The sequence below is a fragment of the Siphateles boraxobius genome, unplaced genomic scaffold, assembly GCF_051911475.1.
Source record: "Siphateles boraxobius isolate OS27281-9 unplaced genomic scaffold, OSU_SipBor_1 12, whole genome shotgun sequence".
Lineage (NCBI taxonomy): Eukaryota > Metazoa > Chordata > Actinopteri > Cypriniformes > Leuciscidae > Siphateles > Siphateles boraxobius.
Genome location: NW_027508722.1, coordinates 27,886,887 through 27,911,343, shown reverse-complemented (window position 1 = coordinate 27,911,343; position 24,457 = coordinate 27,886,887). Strand labels below are relative to the sequence as shown.

The 24,457-nt window shown below is 41.2% G+C and overlaps 1 protein-coding gene across 1 annotated transcript; it reads left to right on the top strand.

The window, feature by feature from the left end:
* Window positions 1-351: 351 nt before the first annotated feature.
* Window positions 352-5,449, top strand: LOC143714168 (uncharacterized). The gene is made up of 5 exons (XM_077205230.1): window positions 352-1,137; window positions 1,867-2,017; window positions 2,376-2,489; window positions 4,299-4,478; window positions 4,596-5,449. Exons 1-5 carry the CDS (start codon window positions 1,071-1,073, stop codon window positions 4,654-4,656), a joined length of 573 nt encoding a protein of 190 aa, XP_077061345.1. The 5' UTR covers window positions 352-1,070; the 3' UTR covers window positions 4,657-5,449.
* The last annotated feature ends 19,008 nt before the right edge of the window (window positions 5,450-24,457 follow it).

The window sequence follows — 24,457 nt, the reverse complement described above, 5'->3', positions numbered from 1 at the left end:
ATCATTGAGATACTTTTAGAGTTTTTATTATTATTATTATTATTTATTTTTTTTGCTTTCGTTGCAGTTTTAGTAATTTTGTTGTGTGTGTGTCTGTTTTCGTCATTTTTATTAGTTTTTTTAAATGTCTATACAGTTTTTATTTCAGTTTTATTGTAATACCTCAAGTTTAAACAAATGAAAATGATATTTAAGTGAATACGTTTAAGTTTTGCTATATTTGATTTCAGTTAAATTGTATTTCTTTTATTTTTCAAGTGACAAAAATTTTAGTTTTAGTTAACTGTAATAATAATTTGATTTGACATTTTATAAATATCACAAGTGGCTTAAGTGAATGATTTATACCACAATTGAATATTGAGTTGCACAATATAGGCTGATTCATAAATGTATCTTTTTTTTTAATCAAAAGTGCTACAGCAGCTATTTAATATCTAAAGGAAATGTATTGTTTAATGCTGGCCCTCTATGCGGCAACACAAAATAATAAAATGAATTTTGAATTATGTTTTCATATCTGTGACTAATTTGTGTAATCAGAAACAAATAGTGACCAGAGGGCACAGGAAGCTACTTTCCACACTGTCTACCCACACCTCGACCTCACAGACAGGATCTACCCACCAGAACGTTTCTTCTTTCCATGGGACACTGTCTTTCCCTGCAAAGTGCATGCAACAGAATTCATGCAAATCAGCAAATCTGCTGACATACTATGTGACTCATCTTTTCCTTGACTCCTGAGTCCCATTAGTCGGTTTAGATCCACTTTGTTTAATTCGAGGCAAGAAAGATGAAGTTTTTTTTTACTCTCAATCATTATTGTCTTGGACCTCGGGTCTGTTCCTCCCAAACAATCCAGTGACCCCGCTGGCTGAGGCAGCAGAGATTTTCTGTGTGCAGAGTGTAGCAAAGACAAGCTGGAGTTTGTTACTACCACCCATGTGGGGGTGGTGCATACCATACACTATAAGTGCAGGACAGGATGGTTCAACATTAGACAAGCACCTGCAGCAGAGTGAGATCTATTGGAATTGCTTTGTATTGTATTCTTTGTTTTGAAACGTATGTGCAACATGGAATCAAGAATTACTCTGATCTTCATTTTTACCTTGTGCACAACTTTTCATGAAGGTAAAACATTTTTGTGTTTGTATTATATATTTTTGGGGATTTATTATATTTATTTAATGAAGTGATAACACAAAAGAGAATAGATATGACATGGCATATATAAATTAGTGTTTTTTTTAAATATACATTTAAATAAGTATTTTTTCAATCCTAAATTGATTTACTTGATTATAAACCTGTAAGTTTGAAATTTTAAGTATTTTCTAAGTACCTTCATTTTCATTCTCAGAAAAAAATCTTTAGGATTATACATTTGTTTGACTGTTTGGAATAAACATTATACTCTAATTTGTTTGAACCTAATAAAATGACAACATAATGGAAATGATAGCGAATTCAGTTCTGATTATTATTTTAAACATATGTCTAACAATATGCGAACACAGTCAGGGGCTCATATTCATTTTGTACTAATCAGTCATCTCAGCATTGACAATTAAAGCCAACTCAAGGCTTTGACAACTCAAGACAGATTTGTGTGAATAGCTTTGAACTTTAAAATTGCCCTCTACTCATTAAGATCAAACGTCTGAGACCTTGTTCGTTATTATATAAGATAACGTAGACCAGTGGGAATAGAGGTATAAGCCAAAATCATAAAAGTGTAATAGTAACATGTGGTGAGGCTCATTATTTCTCTGAGAGTCAACCATACAGTCTATGCTGGAGCTTTTTGTCCAAAATGATTATGGCAAGTTTGATGGACCGCAATATATTCCTTTTCTATAGGCTGGGGGTTGCCTCTAGTGCCCCAGACTGACCCGAGCGACCCGTCTGAAACCCATAGGGTCAGGAGCAAACGCTGCTCCTGCAACAACCAGCTGGACTCCGAATGCCATTATTTCTGCCATCTGGACATCATCTGGGTGAACACGCCAAGGTGAGTGCTCACCTATGCATGGGTTAACCTGCGTAAACCATATTTAAGTAAACCACAAAGGAAGTTCAACCAATGCAAAGACACTTTAGATGCTCCGATGTGTGAAAAGAAACATCATGGACATATGAATACATATCTGTTCCAGTAGGCCAGTGCACCTTTGTGACTTGAGAATGCTTTTATATAGTTCAGAAAGATTCACTTTTGAGTTATTGAGCATTTTATTGCTTTTTATCTAGAATACTTTTGACACTGGTTGCAATTCTCATGCTTAAAACAGTACAAAGTCCCATTGTGGTTTATTCCTTTCTGATGAGTTAATCAATGACTGGACACTCTCTGGGTCTCTCCTTCACAGTAAGACCACTGTGTACGGATTGGGCAGTCCGTTGACTCGCCGCCGTAGGTCTACAGGCCGCTGCTTCTGCGCCAACGCTGCAGATCGGACATGCAACAGCTTCTGCCACTACAGGTAAACCCCATCTCACATCTAATTAATGTCCACATGGATTAGTATTCTTCTTTGGAAGGCTATTTTTACTGTAAGGGTGTGCTCTTTTAGGGTGCGGAGTTATCATTAGGGTGTGATTTGATACCAGACAAACACAGTTGGAGAATCCAGATGACATGACAAGAAAAGTGTTTTTGAATTGGAGTTACTAGATAGAGTTTTATCTGATGAATCAGAGTTTTAGTAAAGGCTTTCAGGCTATGACCGCTTTTTGAACTCGAAAGAAAAATGTTCGTCATCATGACAGGCTGCATAGTCAATAAAGCAGTCTTATCCATTATCAGCTTTTAACCACTGTAATGTATTCATAAACTATGCAGTTGTGTTGTTGTAATCTGTTGATATGACAACCAGATAGATTGATCTTGCCACAAAAAACTGAACAACTTTCTTATTGATTGCTAAGAAAACCAGCTGGTAACTAGTCGTATCTCCCAGCCTGGTCAGCTGGTTTAGCAGGCTGGGTTTAGAGGGGTTTGACCAATTTTTACCTGTCTTACGTGGTCAGGCTGGGACTCGCTAAAACCAGCTGAACGTCACCTTGGCCAGACTGAGAAACCTACTGTAAGAACAACCAACCAGCGTAGGACAGTGTTGGGAAATAAAGGCCCATTCACACCAAGAATGACTAATTGGTCTTCCCAATTCTCATAGAATTGCAGAAATACAGTTATCGTCTTTGGTGTGAACAAGTCTACTAAAAAAAAATGCTGTTAGATTTTCAATTGCAGAATTACAGTTATCGTCTTTGGTGTGAACAAGTCTACTAAAAAAAATGCTGTTAGATTTTCAATTGCACTTTCAGCAGTTTTCAAAATAGCATTTTTTTGTACATTAAAAAAAAGCTACTTTTCCCCAACAAGTAAAGGTGTAGCGAGACTAAATTTTACACCATGTGCTGTTATTGTCATGTGGTATTGCACACATAACTTGCCAAGCGAACTGAGGACATTTTGTAAATGTTCATATATAGCATTGGAAAGTCCTGGTTATATGAGTTTACCTCTTTAAAGGTTAGTTCATCCAAAAATACAAATTCTGTCATTAATTACTCAACCTCATGACGTTCCAAACCCGTAATACTTCGGAACACATATTAAGATACTTTAATGAAATCTGAGAGCTTTCTGTCCCTCCATTGACAGCCTGCACAATTACCACTTTCAAGGCCCAGAAAGATGGTAAAGACATCATAAAAGTAATTCATATGACTCCACTGGTTTGTTTGTGCAAGGAACAATATAATTTACCACTTTATTTACAAATTATAAATCTCCAATGTGGATGTCTTAATGAATCTCTTACGGGTTTGGAACGACATGTGGGGGAGTATTTAATGACAGAAATGTTTATTTTTGGGTGAACAAAGCCTTTGAGTATCTTCAGTATAGTTAGCTACCAAATGCAGACTAAATGATTAGAGAAGCCCAGTATGTCACCAAAAAGAGACCTGTCATTTCACCCGAAGATCAAATAAAAAATTTAATGGATGAATTGTTCACAATAAGAACTTTAATATGCATTTAGAAATTTAATGTCACATCATATTGCGCAAGTTTGTAGCTTGTTGTATAGCTAAATGTTTTAAAGGTTAGATCGTAACGTCTAAATTGTGATTAGCTTGTAGCTACGATTTGAAGTAGCTTCCTCAACACTTTTTAAATGGATTTATTAGCCATTATAGCAGTCATCTAAAACAATCCAGTATTTATTTTGATGCCTTTATAGCAAAGAATGTATTTTGACAAATTTTGTGTACATTTCTCTAAGCTCTGAAAACCCTGCCATCATGCTGGTGCACCCATCTGAACCTGTGCATGAAAAACAGGAAACACCCAAATCAGATCACCTAAACGGCCCAAATAACTCTGAAAATGCTAGTCCAGGAGTTCTGGTTATAGGGAAGTCTTCCTCCCTTGGGGCTCGGTCAGATGTCATAACCTTCCTTAGGTAAGGCCACATTGCACAAATCATGTAATTCATGTTTACACACCTTATTCTTTGAAAGAGCTGTGATTGTGTCCTCATTAGAACCATTACTTACAGCAAATTCATCTGACTTTTCAGGAACCTGGTTAGGGCTAGAGCGAGGGCCATGGAAAAGACATCCAAACCTGGCTACAGATGAAGTCATTACCTGGAGGAGAGATAGGAGTGCGAGCACTTGAACAAAAGATGACCCTTGTGCAACCTGGGGCAGCAGAACATATATATGCTGCGATCTGGAAGCGCCGTTCCTCATAAAACAGTATTGTGGAAACAGAGCCTTTGAAGCATGTTTAAGACAGAATTGGAGAGATGAAGGCTTGTGAGATGTGAAGGAGATCTTTGTAAGTTGAGGGCAAGTCAGACCTGAACACTGGGACTGCACAAAAGAGGGTTAGGTGTTATTGACAGTCCTGTAATGCAAACAGGCCGTTAGCTAAGTGGCTATGCTAAAGCTATCTGACAGGATCATAGCTAGTCCAAAACACGTTTGAACAGTCAGAGATAAAAGAGAGGCGATGTGCTAATTAAAATTTTGTTGGAAGAGCACAGAATGTGAGAAACTGCAGTACTTCTACTATTTATCTGTACCATTGGAGCTGACCATATATTAATTCATATAATATTTTAGGATAGACATATTTACCTGAGACAACCAATAGTTTCAAATTAAGTGTAATGCCAAAATGGGTGGCATCTTGAGATACAGCAAATGGGTTTTTAAACACCCAACCCATTCAAGAGCATATAAGCTGGAATGTTATCAACGAAAATATATGGTTGGTGTGATAAAAGATAATCCTTCTTCTTGGCCAGGTTGGATAATGCTTGTTGTTAATGCTGGTTGCACAGCCAAGCAAATCTTAGCTGGTGAGGATGGTTGGCCAGCTTAGTCTTTTTAGGTAAGCTGATTGCTCACAGAAGTCTTGGTAAAACATTTTTTTTTTAAAAGAGCATTTTAAAAAGAGCAAACTAACATTCCATGCTGGGAACCAACATGAAAATTACAACATACACTGGTCAACAGCAATACTTGTGTTTACCACATGGAGCTTTTTTAAAGTCGACATAATGAGATTTTTCTGGGAATACCGCACATAAAGGATGACCACTTCGTATGGACTGTGCACTTTTCACATCCATCCACCTTTAACAGTTATTTTGTTCAAGTTATGTTGTTCAATCTGTTGTTATGAACACAAGATAGACAATAGATTTAAACTTGCCATAAAAAACTTTCCTGGAGTACTTTCCTATTTATTGAATAGAACTGGAACATTTTAGAGAGCTAACAATGTAGTGTACAAAAGATGTATGAACTTTATGATTAATTTTGTGCTATTAAATTTAATAATTTATCATAAGTTATCAATTTGCTAAGAATAGAGATAAATTCCTCTATGTATATCAGTAATATGGTTTTGTTATAATGTTTTTTATTATGATGAAATTGATATATTCCATAAGTGATGTATTTATTCTATTTCAAATATACTCTGAATTGTTTTCTGAATTCTGTGTCCTACTGAACTCTGTAACCCTGCAGTCTTGTTTTCTATGTTTCACCAGCAGGAGTTGGACATTATCAGATTTATGAAAATAAAGAAATAGCCCACAATTACACTTCATGTTAAAACATCCTTGGCTTTATCTCTTGCATACGTAGGTTTGTATAATCGCCCTGGATCACTGCCTATTCCTCGGTTGACAAAAGATCTTGGCATGCAAACTCAAAGGGTGTGTACATGGTTGAAAATTAATTAGTTTGAACACATTGACATGTTTTTGTGATGTGAAAGATAGACTCTTGTGGAACAGGTGAATTAAGCAGGAAGCTTACAGGCGCATGGGAAAGAAACAGTGTAGACAATAGCAATGCGAGGACAGTCCTGGTTTCCATCTTCCTGACATGATAGGTTATATAGGCCAACAGTGCACATAAGGCTAGTTTCCAAAATCTAAGACCTTATCCTTATCCTGAGTATTTATTCTCAAATTGTATTCTTATTTTTAGTCTAAGACTATGGATCATCTAAGCTGAAAAAATAAAAAATAAACTTGCACACTTCATTGTTATGTCTGCTGTAGGCATATAATACCAATCCTGACATTCGTATGTAAAAAATAGTTTTTATGACTCGTACACTATACTCCGAGTCTTCTGAAGTCACATGATAGATTTATGTGACAAACAAAGGTTTTTGAAAGTTATTCACTGTAAATCTTGACTTGTCTTCTACCTACCTCTCCTTGGCATGCTCAAGAGCGAACAATTCATTTGTGTCAAATCTTTTCAATGAATCCTTTGATTCGTTTCACAAAACCAGTCTGAATGATTTGTTCATGAATCAGACTGATTTAGTTCTTGAGTTACTGATGATATGGTTGCAACAGTAAACCGTTCACTAAATGGAAAAGTTATCACAGAATAAAGGTGCGGTCAAAAGACATGACAGCACAAAATATGAACCACTATTATGATACTTTTGTGATGCTTAATTGCAGCTATGGGATGAGCAAATTATTACAAAACATTTTTTTTTATTTTAACAGAGATGCCATTTCTTTTAGACACACAAATAATAAATTACAAGTTCACGAGGTTTATGCCTCCAACAATAATGGCATTTGAAGCAATGGCAGCCGCTGTAGCATCCGTCTCTCCCACTCGAAAAACAGGATGCCTTAACACATTCCATCCAAATTGCCACTGCATTAAGAGTGAGGAGAATGTCAGGAAAGGCACCTCAGAGGTAAATAGGAGGAAGCAAAATGAAGTAGACGGCGGTTGATAATGGAAAGCATAAAAACTGGCACGTTTTCTCTCCTCGGTCACAGCTGCAGCCATGAACAATATAGAAAATGTAGGCCAAAATGTTGTGTTCTTAATTGTCAGTTTTAATTCCCTGCATCTCAGAGAAGCTTCTGCTTCTGACCTGGTTAATCTGGGGTTAAGCTGTCAAAGTTTTCTGTATCCAAAAACTCTCTGATTAAGATACTGTACTGATAACATCATGAGATAACCAGATAATCAGGTGATGTGTTTACGCAGTAGCGTGATATCAGTAATTTCTTATAGGCTATAGCCCCATGTGATTTTTATGAATTTCAGTTACTGGGATCAATGCACAATTACATATTGTTTGACTTATTTCTCATTTCCTTTATATTTTTTTGTTTCAAGTATCTTTGTTTATGGTGTTGTTTGTCCCTGTTTGAGGTATCCAGTTATTTTCCTGGCATGTCTGAAGCATCCTTGGGTTTGTGATAGGAAGTTTCTATAGAAAATAAACATTGTATCCAATATTTTTTAATTGTTTTGTTAACTATATTTGGACTGCAAACAATGTGTCTTTTAAGGTTTAAGTATTGCCTCAAATTTAATTTATCTTTCTCTTTCACTCTTTCAGTCTTCTTCTACAGTCAGTCCATAATAATACTAACAATAATAATAATACATCAATGTACACACTACCATTCAAAAGTTTGGGGTCAAGCAGCTTCTTATGCTCACCAAGGCTCAATTTATTTAATCACAAATACAGTAAAACAAATTGTGAAATATTATTCTTATTCATATTTGTGGAAACTGTGAATAGCCTCTTGTATATTTCTAACCAAAAATACTCTACATCTTTACATTACATTCTTGTTGAAGACCTTTCAAAATACTGAAATAAAAATCATAGATTGCCATAAAGTAAATTATCACAAGCATTCAGATAATAGAAGGACTGATATGACCATTCAGTCGGTCATTTCAGTCACAAAGAACTGTTCAGGGGAAACTTTTTAGTCAGAGGTTTAACTATTTAAATTGTTTTTTTTGTTGTTGTTTTTTTACAGCCATACTGAACTCATATATTAAAGTGATGCAACATTTTCATGGCAGTAAGTTTTCTCATTTTGCCAGTAATTTTAGCAGATGAGTAAAAAGGTTAATTTTAGACTGCTCACACCAGCCGCTTGTCCCTATGGTACAGTTTTGTCTAAGATATATCGTTAGTCAGATCCCTGTTTGACAGTCCCTCTTGTGAAGCAGGAGCAAAGTTATCCTTCCAAAGCATTTGGGACATTTGTCAATACCAGTGTTTATACTGTATACTGTGGCACTGGCCTCAATCAACCCCTTTCATTTTTCTCACTCACATGTGAGTCTCCACAACAGGAAGTTGTTATTTCCTTTATAACCCTAACAAACAGTTCTTCCTAAATACAGAGTTCCCTTTCCAGTAAGTACCTTTCCATCAGTTTGTGCTGTCTGGTGTCTAATGAAATATATCTATTTTTTATTAGCCCTGCAGTGCTTGAGGGTTTGAAGTAAATTAAATTAACCGACTATCAATAAATCACTATTGCACCTATGCAAACATAACAGCAGGCTAATTTATCAGTAGCTGTCAAAAAGGAATAGAATTATGATTATGTCATCCTTTACTCACACTTGTGTTGTTTTGAACCCATATGATTTACTGTCTTCTGTTGAACACAAAAAGAGAAATGTTATGCTCCCTACCAGAAAATTGAAGCATTTAGTGACCAGGGGCTGTCAAGCTCCACAAAAGACCCCTGGTCACTGTATGCTTTCATTCATGCTTTTTATGTCATGGTTTAATTTTTCTGGTATGTTTTCCTTAATAAAGACTTTAAGCATACATTTTTCGTTTTTGTCAGTTTAAAAAAAAAGATTTTCTAGATTTGTTGTACTTCAGTTAAGAAGTTATTTAACTACCATTATTTAAACTGGGGCTTGTGTCCTAGTAAAACGAGTCTAGTGATGCCCTTGTGCTAAACAGTTTCAAGTATATGTGCCTTTAAAAGATGCATGAAATATCCAAAAATAAATAAAGTTGCAACCAATGTAAATTTGCTTTTAATGTTCCACCTCTCTGAAATTAGTTAAGTAATTTTTTATAGCACACACAATCAACTAAGCAATTATTTGAATTATTGTACCGGTGCTAATGTTGATATATTTGATCACTTAAGACACAAGCAATCTGCCCCAAGGGAAATGGTTCAGATGTCTCATTATATATGAGGCTCAGACTCTGACAGTTCAGATTGGTAACGTCTTCAATAAATTACTCGCGTTATAAACCAGCGCTCCCTGGTGTATAATAATAGTTTATCAATAATTTGACTCTATTCAGATAGGGTGTTCAAGACACATTGTTTATATTATATACCTTGTGTTTCGCAACTCGGTTCATTGCTAATTTTCTCTTAACAGCAAAAACAATATAACTTCACTTCCTTCAGTCATTCACTGCAGTGAGGGGTGCATAAGAAATATGGCAGAACTCTAAATAAAAACTGTGAGAACACAAATAATTCCTCTCCCCAAAATATCACAAGTGTGCATGTTTTGTCGTTTTAGGAGCATGAACCTTGGGGTATGGAGTATGGGGAGCCACAGGTGCAAGGGGGATACAGCATATGGGATTGATTTGAGGCATTTCATGGTGAGGAATTTTTGGGTCAAATAATGTTTTCAAGCCTGAAACTGACCTAAAGAGCACATTATTCGCAGATTTTAGGAAAGGACATCTGCGGGAAAAAAGTATATGCTGTGTGGTAGAAAGACCTCCAGAATTTGTCCACTAAACCCAGACATTCCAGCACATTATGCTTGCTACACTGTCACTCATTATTACTGAGCTATTAATAGAACAGAATGGTGGACGCTCTTCACCAAGTATCCATATGCGGTCCATGCACTGTTCACATCAGCAATCTTATACACTATGAGGCGGTTTCCTGGACAGGGTTTAAATTAAACCAGGAGTAGGCCTTAATCTACAATAATTAATTGTATCTTAAAAAATGGCTTTCTGAAACACAGATTAATTACAGATTATGGAGTCCTGAACTGAAATAAACAGGATTCATTTAAAACCAACTGTGCTAATCTGTATTAGCATGACCAAGGTTGCCAATAAAACATGGAATAAACCAAGAAAAGCATAAAATTGTGTGGAACTAAGAAGCAAATCCAAGGAAAACAATGACAGCCGAAAAAAGACTGCATCAAAAAGACTTTACTGAACAAGAGAAAAATCCTTTAGAGGAAATAAAAAAAACTGCACACATCAGCTGTGGAACTTATGAAGCCCCTAAAGGGATATGGTGAAGAAAGAAAATATGATATAGGAGGAAAAAAAATGCTTTGTGTTCTCTCACAAATGGTTCTCTTACGAGAGTACCCTCGTGTTGCGTTAGCTAGCTTACGCTATGGGAAAAGCCCCTTTTCTCGAGAATACTGAAGCCAAAAATTATCCTTAATTTTGCATTAGTTTAAAATGCATTGCTGCACAGAGCAGACCTAGGCGAAGCAGCTCGCGCGCCTAATTGGTTTCTCTGCGGCAACTGCTGCAGCCTATCGATGGACTGTTCGTGACGTAAGCACCAATGAGGGCGTGGGCGCCCTCGCGCGTCACGTCCCGCCAGAATGGGCGTGGCTTATATCTATATAAGTCGAGTCCAGATGGGATGTTCTTTGGTTTTTCACCTCTTCAGCGAAGACTCCACATCACTGAATCTCTGGAGAAGCCTGCGCCGTTGACGAAGCCTTCAGCGGGACGAGCATCTGCTTCGCAATACAGGAGTCGGCCATCCTCGCCGCTTCTCCGCCCATATCTGTTGCGCTTTCCGGCGCCTATATCCCTTTCCTACTTGGTGTGTGTTCGCCCTCGAACTCACTTTCTAAAAGAGCTGAGGCATTGTTTCAAATGCCTCGTTTCACTAGTGCGGCTCTTGCAGAGCCCCCCTCAGCAACGGGGACCGCCACATCCTGTGCTTTTCATGCCTGGGACGGACCCACGCCGACCTCGCACTTTCCCAAGGCGGCTGCCCGGAATGCGAAGACATGGCTATGTCGACCCTGGGGGCTCGACTAGCCACGTTTTACGTGGATCTCACTCCTCCGTCTCTTCTGTCTGGGCCGCCCCGCACCTCTCTCAGAGTGAGGGCTTACATGCAAACACCGCAAGCTATGTGTCACAGACACGCCACACTGCCAGAGCCCAGATGTCATTCTTCCCCTGGCTTTGAGTTTAAAAACATGGGAAATGATCCTGGGCGTGTCACAATGGGTACTGAACACCATAAAGAGAGGGTATTTGCTGCAGTTCGCTTACAGACCCCCGTACTTTCGGGCCAGGGTCGAAACTACGGTGAGAAACGAAGTAGCACATCTCGCCGAAATAGCGAAACTGCTGGGGAAAGGAGCTATAGAAATCGTCCCTCTGACACAGAGCGCTTCAGGTTTCTACAGCAGATATTTCCTTGTTCCCAAGAAGGATGGTGGTCTCAGACCCATTCCAGATCTCAGACGTCTTTCTTACGATTCGCCTTCGAGGGCCAGAGCTATTAGTACACTGTCCTGCTGTTCGGCCTGTCTCTAGCACCTCGCACATTCACAAAGTGCATGGACGCGGCGCTCGCTCCCCTGAGGCTACAGGGGATGCGAATATTGAACTATCTGGACGATTGGCTAATCTTAGCCCAGTCAGAGGCAGAACTGATAGCGCACATGGCTGTACTGCTTACACATTTACAAGCCTTCGGTCTCCAGGTCAACTGGACCAAGAGCTCACTATCTCCCAGACAGACTATCTCTTTTCTGGGAACAGACTTAGACTCTGTACCAATGACAGTGCGGCTGACATCACAGCGCGCGCTGCAGATACAGCGCTCTATAGCCCTTTTCAAGGTCGACAGTATTCTCCCTCTCAAGAGGTTTGAGAGGATGCTGGGCCTTATGGCTTCAGCCTCAGTGGTGCTTTGGTCTGCTTCATATGCGCCCCCTCCAGCGCTGGCTGAAACCGCGGGTCCCGCAGCGAGCGTGGACCTCTGGCCATTTTCGCCTCAAGGTAAACCAGAGCTGTGTGACAGAACTGGAAGGTGGCAGACTGGTACCAGTCAGGTGTGGATCTGGGAACAGTTTCGACACGAAAAGTAATCTTGACAGACGCCTCCAGCTCAGGTTGGGGCTACCTCTACGAGGGCAGGCCGGTCTTCGGCCTGTGGGCAGCCCAGGAAAGGTGCCTACAAATAAACTGTCTAGAGATAAAAGCGGTGGAGAACGCGCTGGGGCACTTTCTCCCCTTCTTAAAGGGCCAGATTGTCCTAGTCCGCACAGACAACATGGCAGTAGTGTCATACATAAACCGCCAGGATGGTCCCAGATCAAGGAGCCTCCACACGTTGGTAGAATGCCTCCTAGTGTCATCTCAGCACAACCTGCGCTCACTGACGGCGGCACACGTGCCGGGCTGTCAAAAGATGGGTCCGGACATGCTGTCCAGAGACAACGTTCTGCAAGGGCCTTCAATGGCCGTTACGGAGATCCTGCAAGAGCTTTTGGATGAGAGCAGGTCCCCCTCCACGCTCAAAGTGTATGTTGCGGCCATCGCAGCGTTTTTTAAACCCCTGCCTGGTCAGTCATTGGGAAGGAATGATCGTATCATCCGTTTCCTTAGAGGTGCTAGGAGACTAAACCCTCCGCGACCCTCTATGGTTCCGGTCTGGGACCTCTCCACGGTCCTGGACGCTATGAAAAACGGTCCCTTCGAACCCTTGCGGGTTCTATCTTTACAAAACCGTTTTCCTCATGGCTCCCGCTTCAGTCAAGCGAGTGGGTGACCTGCATGTGCTCTCTGTGAGTGCGAAGAGCTTGGAGTTTGAGCCTAACGACTCTAAAGTTGTCCTCAAACCAAGACACGGCTATGTCCCCAAAGTGCTCTCCACTCCGTTCAGAGCGCAATCATCTCCCTGTCAGCCCTACCATGGGCCTGGTCCAGTGGGGTTTCACTCCAGGATATTTGTAGGGCGGCAGGCTGGGCCTCTCCGTCTACATTTATACAATTTTACAACCTGGACGTTCCTGCGCTGCAGGCTAAGCTGTTCTCAGTGTAATACTTGACTGAAAGGTTTTAACAGTCAGTTGCAATACAGTTCATGCAGACTCAGGTCCCTCCTGTCTGTGATTATGTGATAAGCACTGATTCCTATAGTTATAGGATTATGATATATTTTAGGCCCACTACTCGTTGGTCTGAATATCACTCGCTAGTATGGTTCATAAGTATGGTTCTCCGGGTACACATCCCTTGAGGCCATGTGTGGACACTTCAGCACGCACGGCGTTTTACATTGGGTTCCCGTAGCGTAAGCTAGCTTACGCAACACGAGAGTACTCTCGTAAGAGAACGCTCTCGGTTACTAACGTAACCTCGGTTCTCTCTAGATGAGGGAACAAGTGTTGCGTAACCCTGCTGTGCTTGTGCTACGTTCTGGTTTCGCTTCAGTGTGAAAAACCAAAGAACATCCTATCTGGACTTGGCTTATATAGACATATGCCACGCCCATTCTGGCGGGACGTGACGCGCGAGGGCGCCCGCGCCGTCAATTGGTGCTTACGTCACGAACAGTCCATCGATAGGCTGCAGCAGTTGTCGCAGAGCAACCAATAGGCGCACGCGCGAGCCGCTTCGCCTAGGTCTGCTCTGTGCAGCAATGCATTTTAAACTAATGCAAAATTTTGGATAATTTTTGGCTTCAGTATTCTCAAAGAAAAGGGGCTTTTCCTGTAGCGTAAGCTAGCTTATGCAACACTCGTTCCCTCATCTAGAGAGAACCGAGGTTACGTTAGTAACCGAGAGCGTTTTGTTCCCCCAATAAACTTTGCATTCACTTGCAAAGAACACAAAAGTTTGCAAGGAAATGCAAAGTTTCCTACTCAACCAACTCTTGAATGTTTTCTACTTGTGAATAATTTTCCTTACTTTAGAAAAACGGACTTCAAGTTGTTTGAAAATGGCTGTATAACCCTACTCAGATTGATGGCAGCAAAAATTGCTTCTCTAAGATCATTGCTGATGTCTTTGCTCCTTGGCATTGTGTTAACACAATGCTCCAGACCAGCAAACTGCCAGAACTTCTTCTTTTATAGAATTGGTCACGCTTGCTGATGATCAATTAATTAAAGACATTAGATTAGCAGCGCCTGACTGCTACTTACCCTCTTAATTCCTATGGAAGCAGTTAGGGTGTACTTAGTTTGTCACCAATGGATTTTCCATTTTGGCCTAGTTTTTGTTAAATAAATAATGACACAGTGTAATGTCATGTGTTGTTGTTCATCTGAGGTTGTATTTACCTAATTTTAAGACCTGCCAAGGACCAGATGATTTCAACGACGTCATCACTTAAAGGGTAATTAAACCCTAAGGCCGTGTGTCCACCAAAGCGTTTTTAGCCAGCTGAAAACGCCAGGCGCTCTGCTGAAAACGCCTAGCTGTGGGCGCTTGAGAGCATTTTAGCAGCGCAACATTTTTTTTTTTTCAGTTGAGACACTTTGCTTGTTATGATATGGAATATCTGAGTATCTCATTTCACACATATTTTGTTTGTGTTGATTCTGTATTAAAATGTAGATACAATGTAACATATTTTCTCTGGCTCTTGTTTTAAAGTATTTTGTTCCGTTATTATGCTTGTTGTTGTCATCTGTTGACGTTGAACAAGCAGAATGTGGCGGTTGGTTGTTGTGATATTTGTCCCACCCCTCCTCCACTGTGATTGGACGGTTGGGTAAAAAGTGACATTGATGAGCACTGCGTTTTACCCCAAAGTTGAACATTCTTCAACTCTCAGCGACCAGTAAAAAACGCCGGGCGCTCAGCACTTCAGTTTGAAAAAAACGCTCAGCGCCTCATTACGCTCATAGCGTTTAAAAAATGCGGCGCTCCCATTGGAAACAATTGGAAAAATACGCCAGCTGCGTGAAAAAAACACTTTGGTGGACACACAGCCTAAAACAGTTTTTGATTATTAAAGGGATACTTCACCCAAAAATGAAAATTCTGTCAGTAATTAATCACTGTAGTAATTTTCCCACTGGATTCATAACAGCACAGTCTTGTGCTCATTGCTACGATACACAGACTCACAGTGAATTGACGACCAATTAAAATTGCTCGTTTTCCATACAGAAGAAGCGATGCATTTTTTTTTCTCGCACTGAGGTGAAATGGCGGAAAGAAGCAAGCAAGGTAATTTTGATCTCACTTCTCACATACTTTCCTAATTCCTACTTACTTTTTTTTTTACTTAGGCCTACCCAGACTTTTGTTAAATCTTCAGGGCACGGTTGCACAAACACCTGAATCAAAGATTGATGTTATGAACCAAATATTCTGGAACGGAGAGATTTATAGCACTGAACGTGATATTACTGCAGTAACAAACCACCGTTTCCACATTGCTAATTCATGACGCATGCTTCAGTGTACATTGAAGTGAAATGTGCAAAACTTTGTCCAAAATAATACTGATAACAGTGTGTGTTTATACACACTAGACACGGCAGGCGAAAACATCAGGGGTTTTTACTGCTCAATTTTGAGATTTTTGGATATTTGTCTTCAATAACATGTCTTCTTTCAGACTTGTGGTGAAATAAAGTCCGAAATACACATTTAGGAAATATTGAGATCTAGTAAATCAGTATAAAATAGACATCTGTAGACATGAAGTGGCAGTTTCAGCCATTTGCAGCTATGAAAATTTTGGCAGCTGCAGCAGCCATTTAGGTTTTGGCTGAGCCAGCTAGCCAGCCAATAACTTCATCAGCCAGCCTTTATTCTCAAAACAAATGGCTTCGGGCTCTACGTACAACAACAGAAGAGTACGCTATTACACTATTACACTAGTGAACTGACTCGAGGCCCACAGAGAAGGAAATGAATAGTTGAAAAAATGTCGTTATTTTTGTTTGTTTTTGCGAACAAAAAGTATTCTCGACGCTTGATAAACTTAAGATTGAGCCACTGTAGTCACTTGGACTATTTTAACGATGTCTTTAATAACTTTTCGGGGCTGGCAAGTTTCAATCCCTTACAAGCCTATGGAGGAGTGATCCAGCTCTCAGATTTCATCAGAAAAATATCTTATTTCATGTTCCGAAGATGTACGAAGGTCTTAAGAGGTCCTCCTCCCATGGCACGGTCAGCTCGTTGGGTGATTTTACAGTCTTTGGCTGACCAGAGGACGATGTCTGGGTGAGGAGCTGTGTTGCCCACTTCCAGGAACTGCAGGCTCCTTCCAACGTCGACTCTCATTTCCCAAGAGCTCGTGGCTTGCAGCAGTCTGGATTTTGCTGATGCCCTGGTTGTGAAGGGCCTGGCCCCTCCTTGATGAAGGTGATGGTTTTCCTCTCATCTGTGCCACCTGGGGACAGGAGCACCTTGTCGTGGCACTACATATAGTGACCCTGGGTTAAAGATGTTTTGCACCCTGACAATATGTGTGCCAGCGTCCCCTTTTGACCACAGAGCTTGCAGTACGTTTTGCCCCTCAACCACCATGTGTGCAGATGAGACGGTGAAGGAAGGGTGTCATACATGGAGCGCAGCAGGTAGGAGATGCGTAGGTTGGGCTCCAGTCTCCACAACTCTGCCCAAGCATAAGCTGTATGTGATGTGAATGGGATATATAAACAATATCCCATTTTGTCCATGCTCCTTGGGATGCTTGTTCCACTGGTCTGGACAAACGCCTCTGTTCCTCTTGAGCTCGGATTTCTGACTGGACCATGCCTCGCTTGATCGTTGTGCTTGCGTTCCCAAACCGTTGGAAATGTGTCGAGCCCAGAGTTTTTTCCCTGTTCAATGGCTGCATGACTGCCCATTTACTGCCTGATCTAGTTTTGATGCCTGCTTGCTTTAACCGGACACATAACCGTCCAAGACAGATGAGAAAGGGAGCTGCAGCTGTCCTGAACAGATGAAGAGGCCCACCAAAGCGAAGCTTGGGGAAATCCCCAACCCTCTCCACAGGTGCTTGTTGGTAATCCTCTCAATGCCTTTTACAAATGTTATGCGGAACTCATAGACTATGAGGAGCTAAATAAGCCTGGGCAGAAGGCCGTGCTGGTACAGCCAGGATTGAATTTTCATTTTCATTTTCAGGGGAGCTTGGACCTGTCGATCTTCTTCAACCATTCTTCGGTTTGCTTCACAGCACCTGCAACATTGGCACCATCTTTCAGTGATGCATTGAACCATTTTCCCAAGCACTTTATAGCACTGTCCTCAATTTATGAAAGGACCTTGCCTTGAACTTGGAGGCCGAACTTACTCGTGACACTGCCCTTCCTGATCACCAGGCTTCTGGAGTTCCTGGCCTTTAATGACAACCTTGCCCAAGTGGCTACATTGTCAAGGGTTTCCAATACCCATCTCGCTTGGACATGTATCTCAGTTGTTATTGTTAACCCCGCAGCACCGGCTGAATGATGACACCAGGAAGGGGCAGTGGGTTATGTCTTCCACTGCTGTTATTAGAGGGTTCATGCCCATGATAAAAACGGTAGGGGTAGTGCTGGGCGGTAAACCGGTTCAAACCGAAAACCGGTTTATATTTTCGTCACGATTTTGATTTTGAATAAACCGCCATACCGGTGTGTTTAATTACACAACGTTCGGAACGAACGTTACGCTGCGCGACACTGTTTCAGACGTGAAAACACTGTTTTCTGGGCTCGCTCAGAGAATCCTGCACTTAAAACGTGTTCAGTGCAATCGCGAATCTCTCCTCTTCCCCAGCTAACAATTTTAGGTTATAAAAATGTTTTCATAACGTTCCCATTAAGTTATAAAAACGTTAACGTTATTTCTGAATGTTCTAGGAACATTCAAAATGTCCAGTTTTTTAGACGTTGTATTAACGTTATTTCTTGGTTATAAGAACTCCATTCAAAACATTATAAGAACGTTCAATTCTCTCGTTATATAAACGTTGTATTAACGTTCTTGCTTGGTTATAAGAACATCATCCCGTTATATAAACGTTGTATTAACGTTACTTCCTGGTTATAAGAACGTTATTAGAACGTTAAGAAATAGCAATTTTAGGTTATACTGGGCGCTATTCTATTGTACAATATTGACTAATGACAGTAAAATAGACCATCCTAAGTCAATTTACTGCATAAATTCCTCTCTCAACCAGTAGAAAATGTTTTGAACACCTGATTATGCATGAAAAAAAAAAAACGTCATAAACCGGAAAACCGGCATAATTTTGAAAAAAAACGTGATATAAATTTTTGGTCAAACCGCCCAGCACTAGGTAGGGGAGATGGTGCATCCCCTTGGGATTCCCCTTCTGGGGCACTTTCTCCCCTTCTTAAAGGGCCAGATTGTCCTAGTCCGCACAGACAACATGGCAGTAGTGTCATACATAAACCGCCAGGATGGTCCCAGATCAAGGAGCCTCCACACGTTGGCAGAATGCCTCCTAGTGTCATCTCAGCACAACCTGCGCTCACTGACGGCGGCACACGTGCCGGGCTGTCAAAAGATGGGTCCGGACATGCTGTCCAGAGACAACGTTCTGCAAGGGCCTTCAATGGCCGTTACGGAGATCCTGCAAGAGCTTTTGGATGAGAGCAGGTCCCCCTCCACGCTCAAAGTGTATGTTGCGGCCATCGCAGCGTTTTTTAAACCCCTGCCTGGTCAGTCATTGGGAAGGAATGATCGTATCATCCGTTTCCTTAGAGGTGCTAGGAGACTAAACCCTCCGCGACCCTCTATGGTTCCGGTCTGGGACCTCTCCACGGTCCTGGACGCTATGAAAAACGGTCCCTTCGAACCCTTGCGGGTTCTATCTTTACAAAACCGTTTTCCTCATGGCTCCCGCTTCAGTCAAGCGAGTGGGTGACCTGCATGTGCTCTCTGTGAGTGCGAAGAGCTTGGAGTTTGAGCCTAACGACTCTAAAGTTGTCCTCAAACCAAGACACGGCTATGTCCCCAAAGTGCTCTCCACTCCGTTCAGAGCGCAATCATCTCCCTGTCAGCCCTACCATGGGCCTGGTCCAGTGGGGTTTCACTCCAGGATATTTGTAGGGCGGCAGGCTGGGCCTCTCCGTCTACATTTATACAATTTTACAACCTGGACGTTCCTGCGCTGCAGGCTAAGCTGTTCTCAGTGTAATACTTGACTGAAAGGTTTTAACAGTCAGTTGCAATACAGTTCATGCAGACTCAGGTCCCTCCTGTCTGTGATTATGTGATAAGCACTGATTCCTATAGTTATAGGATTATGATATATTTTAGGCCCACTACTCGTTGGTCTGAATATCACTCGCTAGTATGGTTCATAAGTATGGTTCTCCGGGTACACATCCCTTGAGGCCATGTGTGGACACTTCAGCACGCACGGCGTTTTACATTGGGTTCCCGTAGCGTAAGCTAGCTTACGCAACACGAGAGTACTCTCGTAAGAGAACGCTCTCGGTTACTAACGTAACCTCGGTTCTCTCTAGATGAGGGAACAAGTGTTGCGTAACCCTGCTGTGCTTGTGCTACGTTCTGGTTTCGCTTCAGTGTGAAAAACCAAAGAACATCCTATCTGGACTTGGCTTATATAGACATATGCCACGCCCATTCTGGCGGGACGTGACACGCGAGGGCGCCCGCGCCGTCAATTGGTGCTTACGTCACGAACAGTCCATCGATAGGCTGCAGCAGTTGCCGCAGAGCAACCAATAGGCGCACGCGCGAGCCGCTTCGCCTAGGTCTGCTCTGTGCAGCAATGCATTTTAAACTAATGCAAAATTTTGGATAATTTTTGGCTTCAGTATTCTCAAAGAAAAGGGGCTTTTCCTGTAGCGTAAGCTAGCTTATGCAACACTCGTTCCCTCATCTAGAGAGAACCGAGGTTACGTTAGTAACCGAGAGCGTTTTGTTCCCCCAATAAACTTTGCATTCACTTGCAAAGAACACAAAAGTTTGCAAGGAAATGCAAAGTTTCCTACTCAACCAACTCTTGAATGTTTTCTACTTGTGAATAATTTTCCTTACTTTAGAAAAACGGACTTCAAGTTGTTTGAAAATGGCTGTATAACCCTACTCAGATTGATGGCAGCAAAAATTGCTTCTCTAAGATCATTGCTGATGTCTTTGCTCCTTGGCATTGTGTTAACACAACGCTCCAGACCAGCAAACTGCCAGAACTTCTTCTTTTATAGAATTGGTCACGCTTGCTGATGATCAATTAATTAAAGACATTAGATTAGCAGCGCCTGACTGCTACTTACCCTCTTAATTCCTATGGAAGCAGTTAGGGTGTACTTAGTTTGTCACCAATGGATTTTCCATTTTGGCCTAGTTTTTGTTAAATAAATAATGACACAGTGTAATGTCATGTGTTGTTGTTCATCTGAGGTTGTATTTACCTAATTTTAAGACCTGCCAAGGACCAGATGATTTCAACGACGTCATCACTTAAAGGGTAATTAAACCCTAAGGCCGTGTGTCCACCAAAGCGTTTTTAGCCAGCTGAAAACGCCAGGCGCTCTGCTGAAAACGCCTAGCTGTGGGCGCTTGAGAGCATTTTAGCAGCGCAACATTTTTTTTTTTCAGTTGAGACACTTTGCTTGTTATGATATGGAATATCTGAGTATCTCATTTCACACATATTTTGTTTGTGTTGATTCTGTATTAAAATGTAGATACAATGTAACATATTTTCTCTGGCTCTTGTTTTAAAGTATTTTGTTCCGTTATTATGCTTGTTGTTGTCATCTGTTGACGTTGAACAAGCAGAATGTGGCGGTTGGTTGTTGTGATATTTGTCCCACCCCTCCTCCACTGTGATTGGACGGTTGGGTAAAAAGTGACATTGATGAGCACTGCGTTTTACCCCAAAGTTGAACATTCTTCAACTCTCAGCGACCAGTAAAAAACGCCGGGCGCTCAGCACTTCAGTTTGAAAAAAACGCTCAGCGCCTCATTACGCTCATAGCGTTTAAAAAATGCGGCGCTCCCATTGGAAACAATTGGAAAAATACGCCAGCTGCGTGAAAAAAACACTTTGGTGGACACACAGCCTAAAACAGTTTTTGATTATTAAAGGGATACTTCACCCAAAAATGAAAATTCTGTCAGTAATTAATCACTGTAGTAATTTTCCCACTGGATTCATAACAGCACAGTCTTGTGCTCATTGCTACGATACACAGACTCACAGTGAATTGACGACCAATTAAAATTGCTCGTTTTCCATACAGAAGAAGCGATGCATTTTTTTTTCTCGCACTGAGGTGAAATGGCGGAAAGAAGCAAGCAAGGTAATTTTGATCTCACTTCTCACATACTTTCCTAATTCCTACTTACTTTTTTTTTTACTTAGGCCTACCCAGACTTTTGTTAAATCTTCAGGGCACGGTTGCACAAACACCTGAATCAAAGATTGATGTTATGAACCAAATATTCTGGAACGGAGAGATTTATAGCACTGAACGTGATATTACTGCAGTAACAAACCACCGTTTCCACATTGCTAATTCATGACGCATGCTTCAGTGTACATTGAAGTGAAATGTGCAAAACTTTGTCCAAAATAATACTGATAACAGTGTGTGTTTATACACACTAGACACGGCAGGCGAAAACATCAGGGGTTTTTACTGCTCAATTTTGAGATTTTTGGATATTTGTCTTCAATAACATGTCTTCTTTCAGACTTGTGGTGAAATAAAGTCCGAAATACACATTTAGGAAATATTGAGATCTAGTAAATCAGTATAAAATAGACATCTGTAGACATGAAGTGGCAGTTTCAGCCATTTGCAGCTATGAAAATTTTGGCAGCTGCAGCAGCCATTTAGGTTTTGGCTGAGCCAGCTAGCCAGCCAATAACTTCATCAGCCAGCCTTTATTCTCAAAACAAATGGCTTCGGGCTCTACGTACAACAACAGAAGAGTACGCTATTACACTATTACACTAGTGAACTGACTCGAGGCCCACAGAGAAGGAAATGAATAGTTGAAAAAATGTCGTTATTTTTGTTTGTTTTTGCGAACAAAAAGTATTCTCGACGCTTGATAAACTTAAGATTGAGCCACTGTAGTCACTTGGACTATTTTAACGATGTCTTTAATAACTTTTCGGGGCTGGCAAGTTTCAATCCCTTACAAGCCCATGGAGGAGTGATCCAGCTCTCAGATTTCATCAGAAAAATATCTTATTTCATGTTCCGAAGATGTACGAAGGTCTTAAGAGGTCCTCCTCCCATGGCACGGTCAGCTCGTTGGGTGATTTTACAGTCTTTGGCTGACCAGAGGACGATGTCTGGGTGAGGAGCTGTGTTGCCCACTTCCAGGAACTGCAGGCTCCTTCCAACGTCGACTCTCATTTCCCAAGAGCTCGTGGCTTGCAGCAGTCTGGATTTTGCTGATGCCCTGGTTGTGAAGGGCCTGGCCCCTCCTTGATGAAGGTGATGGTTTTCCTCTCATCTGTGCCTGTATAAGCTGTATAAGCTGTATGTGATGTGAATGGGATATATAAACAATATCCCATTTTGTCCATGCTCCTTGGGATGCTTGTTCCACTGGTCTGGACAAACGCCTCTGTTCCTCTTGAGCTCGGATTTCTGACTGGACCATGCCTCGCTTGATCGTTGTGCTTGCGTTCCCAAACCGTTGGAAATGTGTCGAGCCCAGAGTTTTTTCCCTGTTCAATGGCTGCATGACTGCCCATTTACTGCCTGATCTAGTTTTGATGCCTGCTTGCTTTAACCGGACACATAACCGTCCAAGACAGATGAGAAAGGGAGCTGCAGCTGTCCTGAACAGATGAAGAGGCCCACCAAAGCGAAGCTTGGGGAAATCCCCAACCCTCTCCACAGGTGCTTGTTGGTAATCCTCTCAATGCCTTTTACAAATGTTATGCGGAACTCATAGACTATGAGGAGCTAAATAAGCCTGGGCAGAAGGCCGTGCTGGTACAGCCAGGATTGAATTTTCATTTTCATTTTCAGGGGAGCTTGGACCTGTCGATCTTCTTCAACCATTCTTCGGTTTGCTTCACAGCACCTGCAACATTGGCACCATCTTTCAGTGATGCATTGAACCATTTTCCCAAGCACTTTATAGCACTGTCCTCAATTTATGAAAGGACCTTGCCTTGAACTTGGAGGCCGAACTTACTCGTGACACTGCCCTTCCTGATCACCAGGCTTCTGGAGTTCCTGGCCTTTAATGACAACCTTGCCCAAGTGGCTACATTGTCAAGGGTTTCCAATACCCATCTCGCTTGGACATGTATCTCAGTTGTTATTGTTAACCCCGCAGCACCGGCTGAATGATGACACCAGGAAGGGGCAGTGGGTTATGTCTTCCACTGCTGTTATTAGAGGGTTCATGCCCATGATAAAAACGGTAGGGGTAGTGCTGGGCGGTAAACCGGTTCAAACCGAAAACCGGTTTATATTTTCGTCACGATTTTGATTTTGAATAAACCGCCATACCGGTGTGTTTAATTACACAACGTTCGGAACGAACGTTACGCTGCGCGACACTGTTTCAGACGTGAAAACACTGTTTTCTGGGCTCGCTCAGAGAATCCTGCACTTAAAACGTGTTCAGTGCAATCGCGAATCTCTCCTCTTCCCCAGCTAACAATTTTAGGTTATAAAAATGTTTTCATAACGTTCCCATTAAGTTATAAAAACGTTAACGTTATTTCTGAATGTTCTAGGAACATTCAAAATGTCCAGTTTTTTAGACGTTGTATTAACGTTATTTCTTGGTTATAAGAACTCCATTCAAAACATTATAAGAACGTTCAATTCTCTCGTTATATAAACGTTGTATTAACGTTCTTGCTTGGTTATAAGAACATCATCCCGTTATATAAACGTTGTATTAACGTTACTTCCTGGTTATAAGAACGTTATTAGAACGTTAAGAAATAGCAATTTTAGGTTATACTGGGCGCTATTCTATTGTACAATATTGACTAATGACAGTAAAATAGACCATCCTAAGTCAATTTACTGCAGTAATTCCTCTCTCAACCAGTAGAAAATGTTTTGAACACCTGATTATGCATGAAAAAAAAAAAACGTCATAAACCGGAAAACCGGCATAATT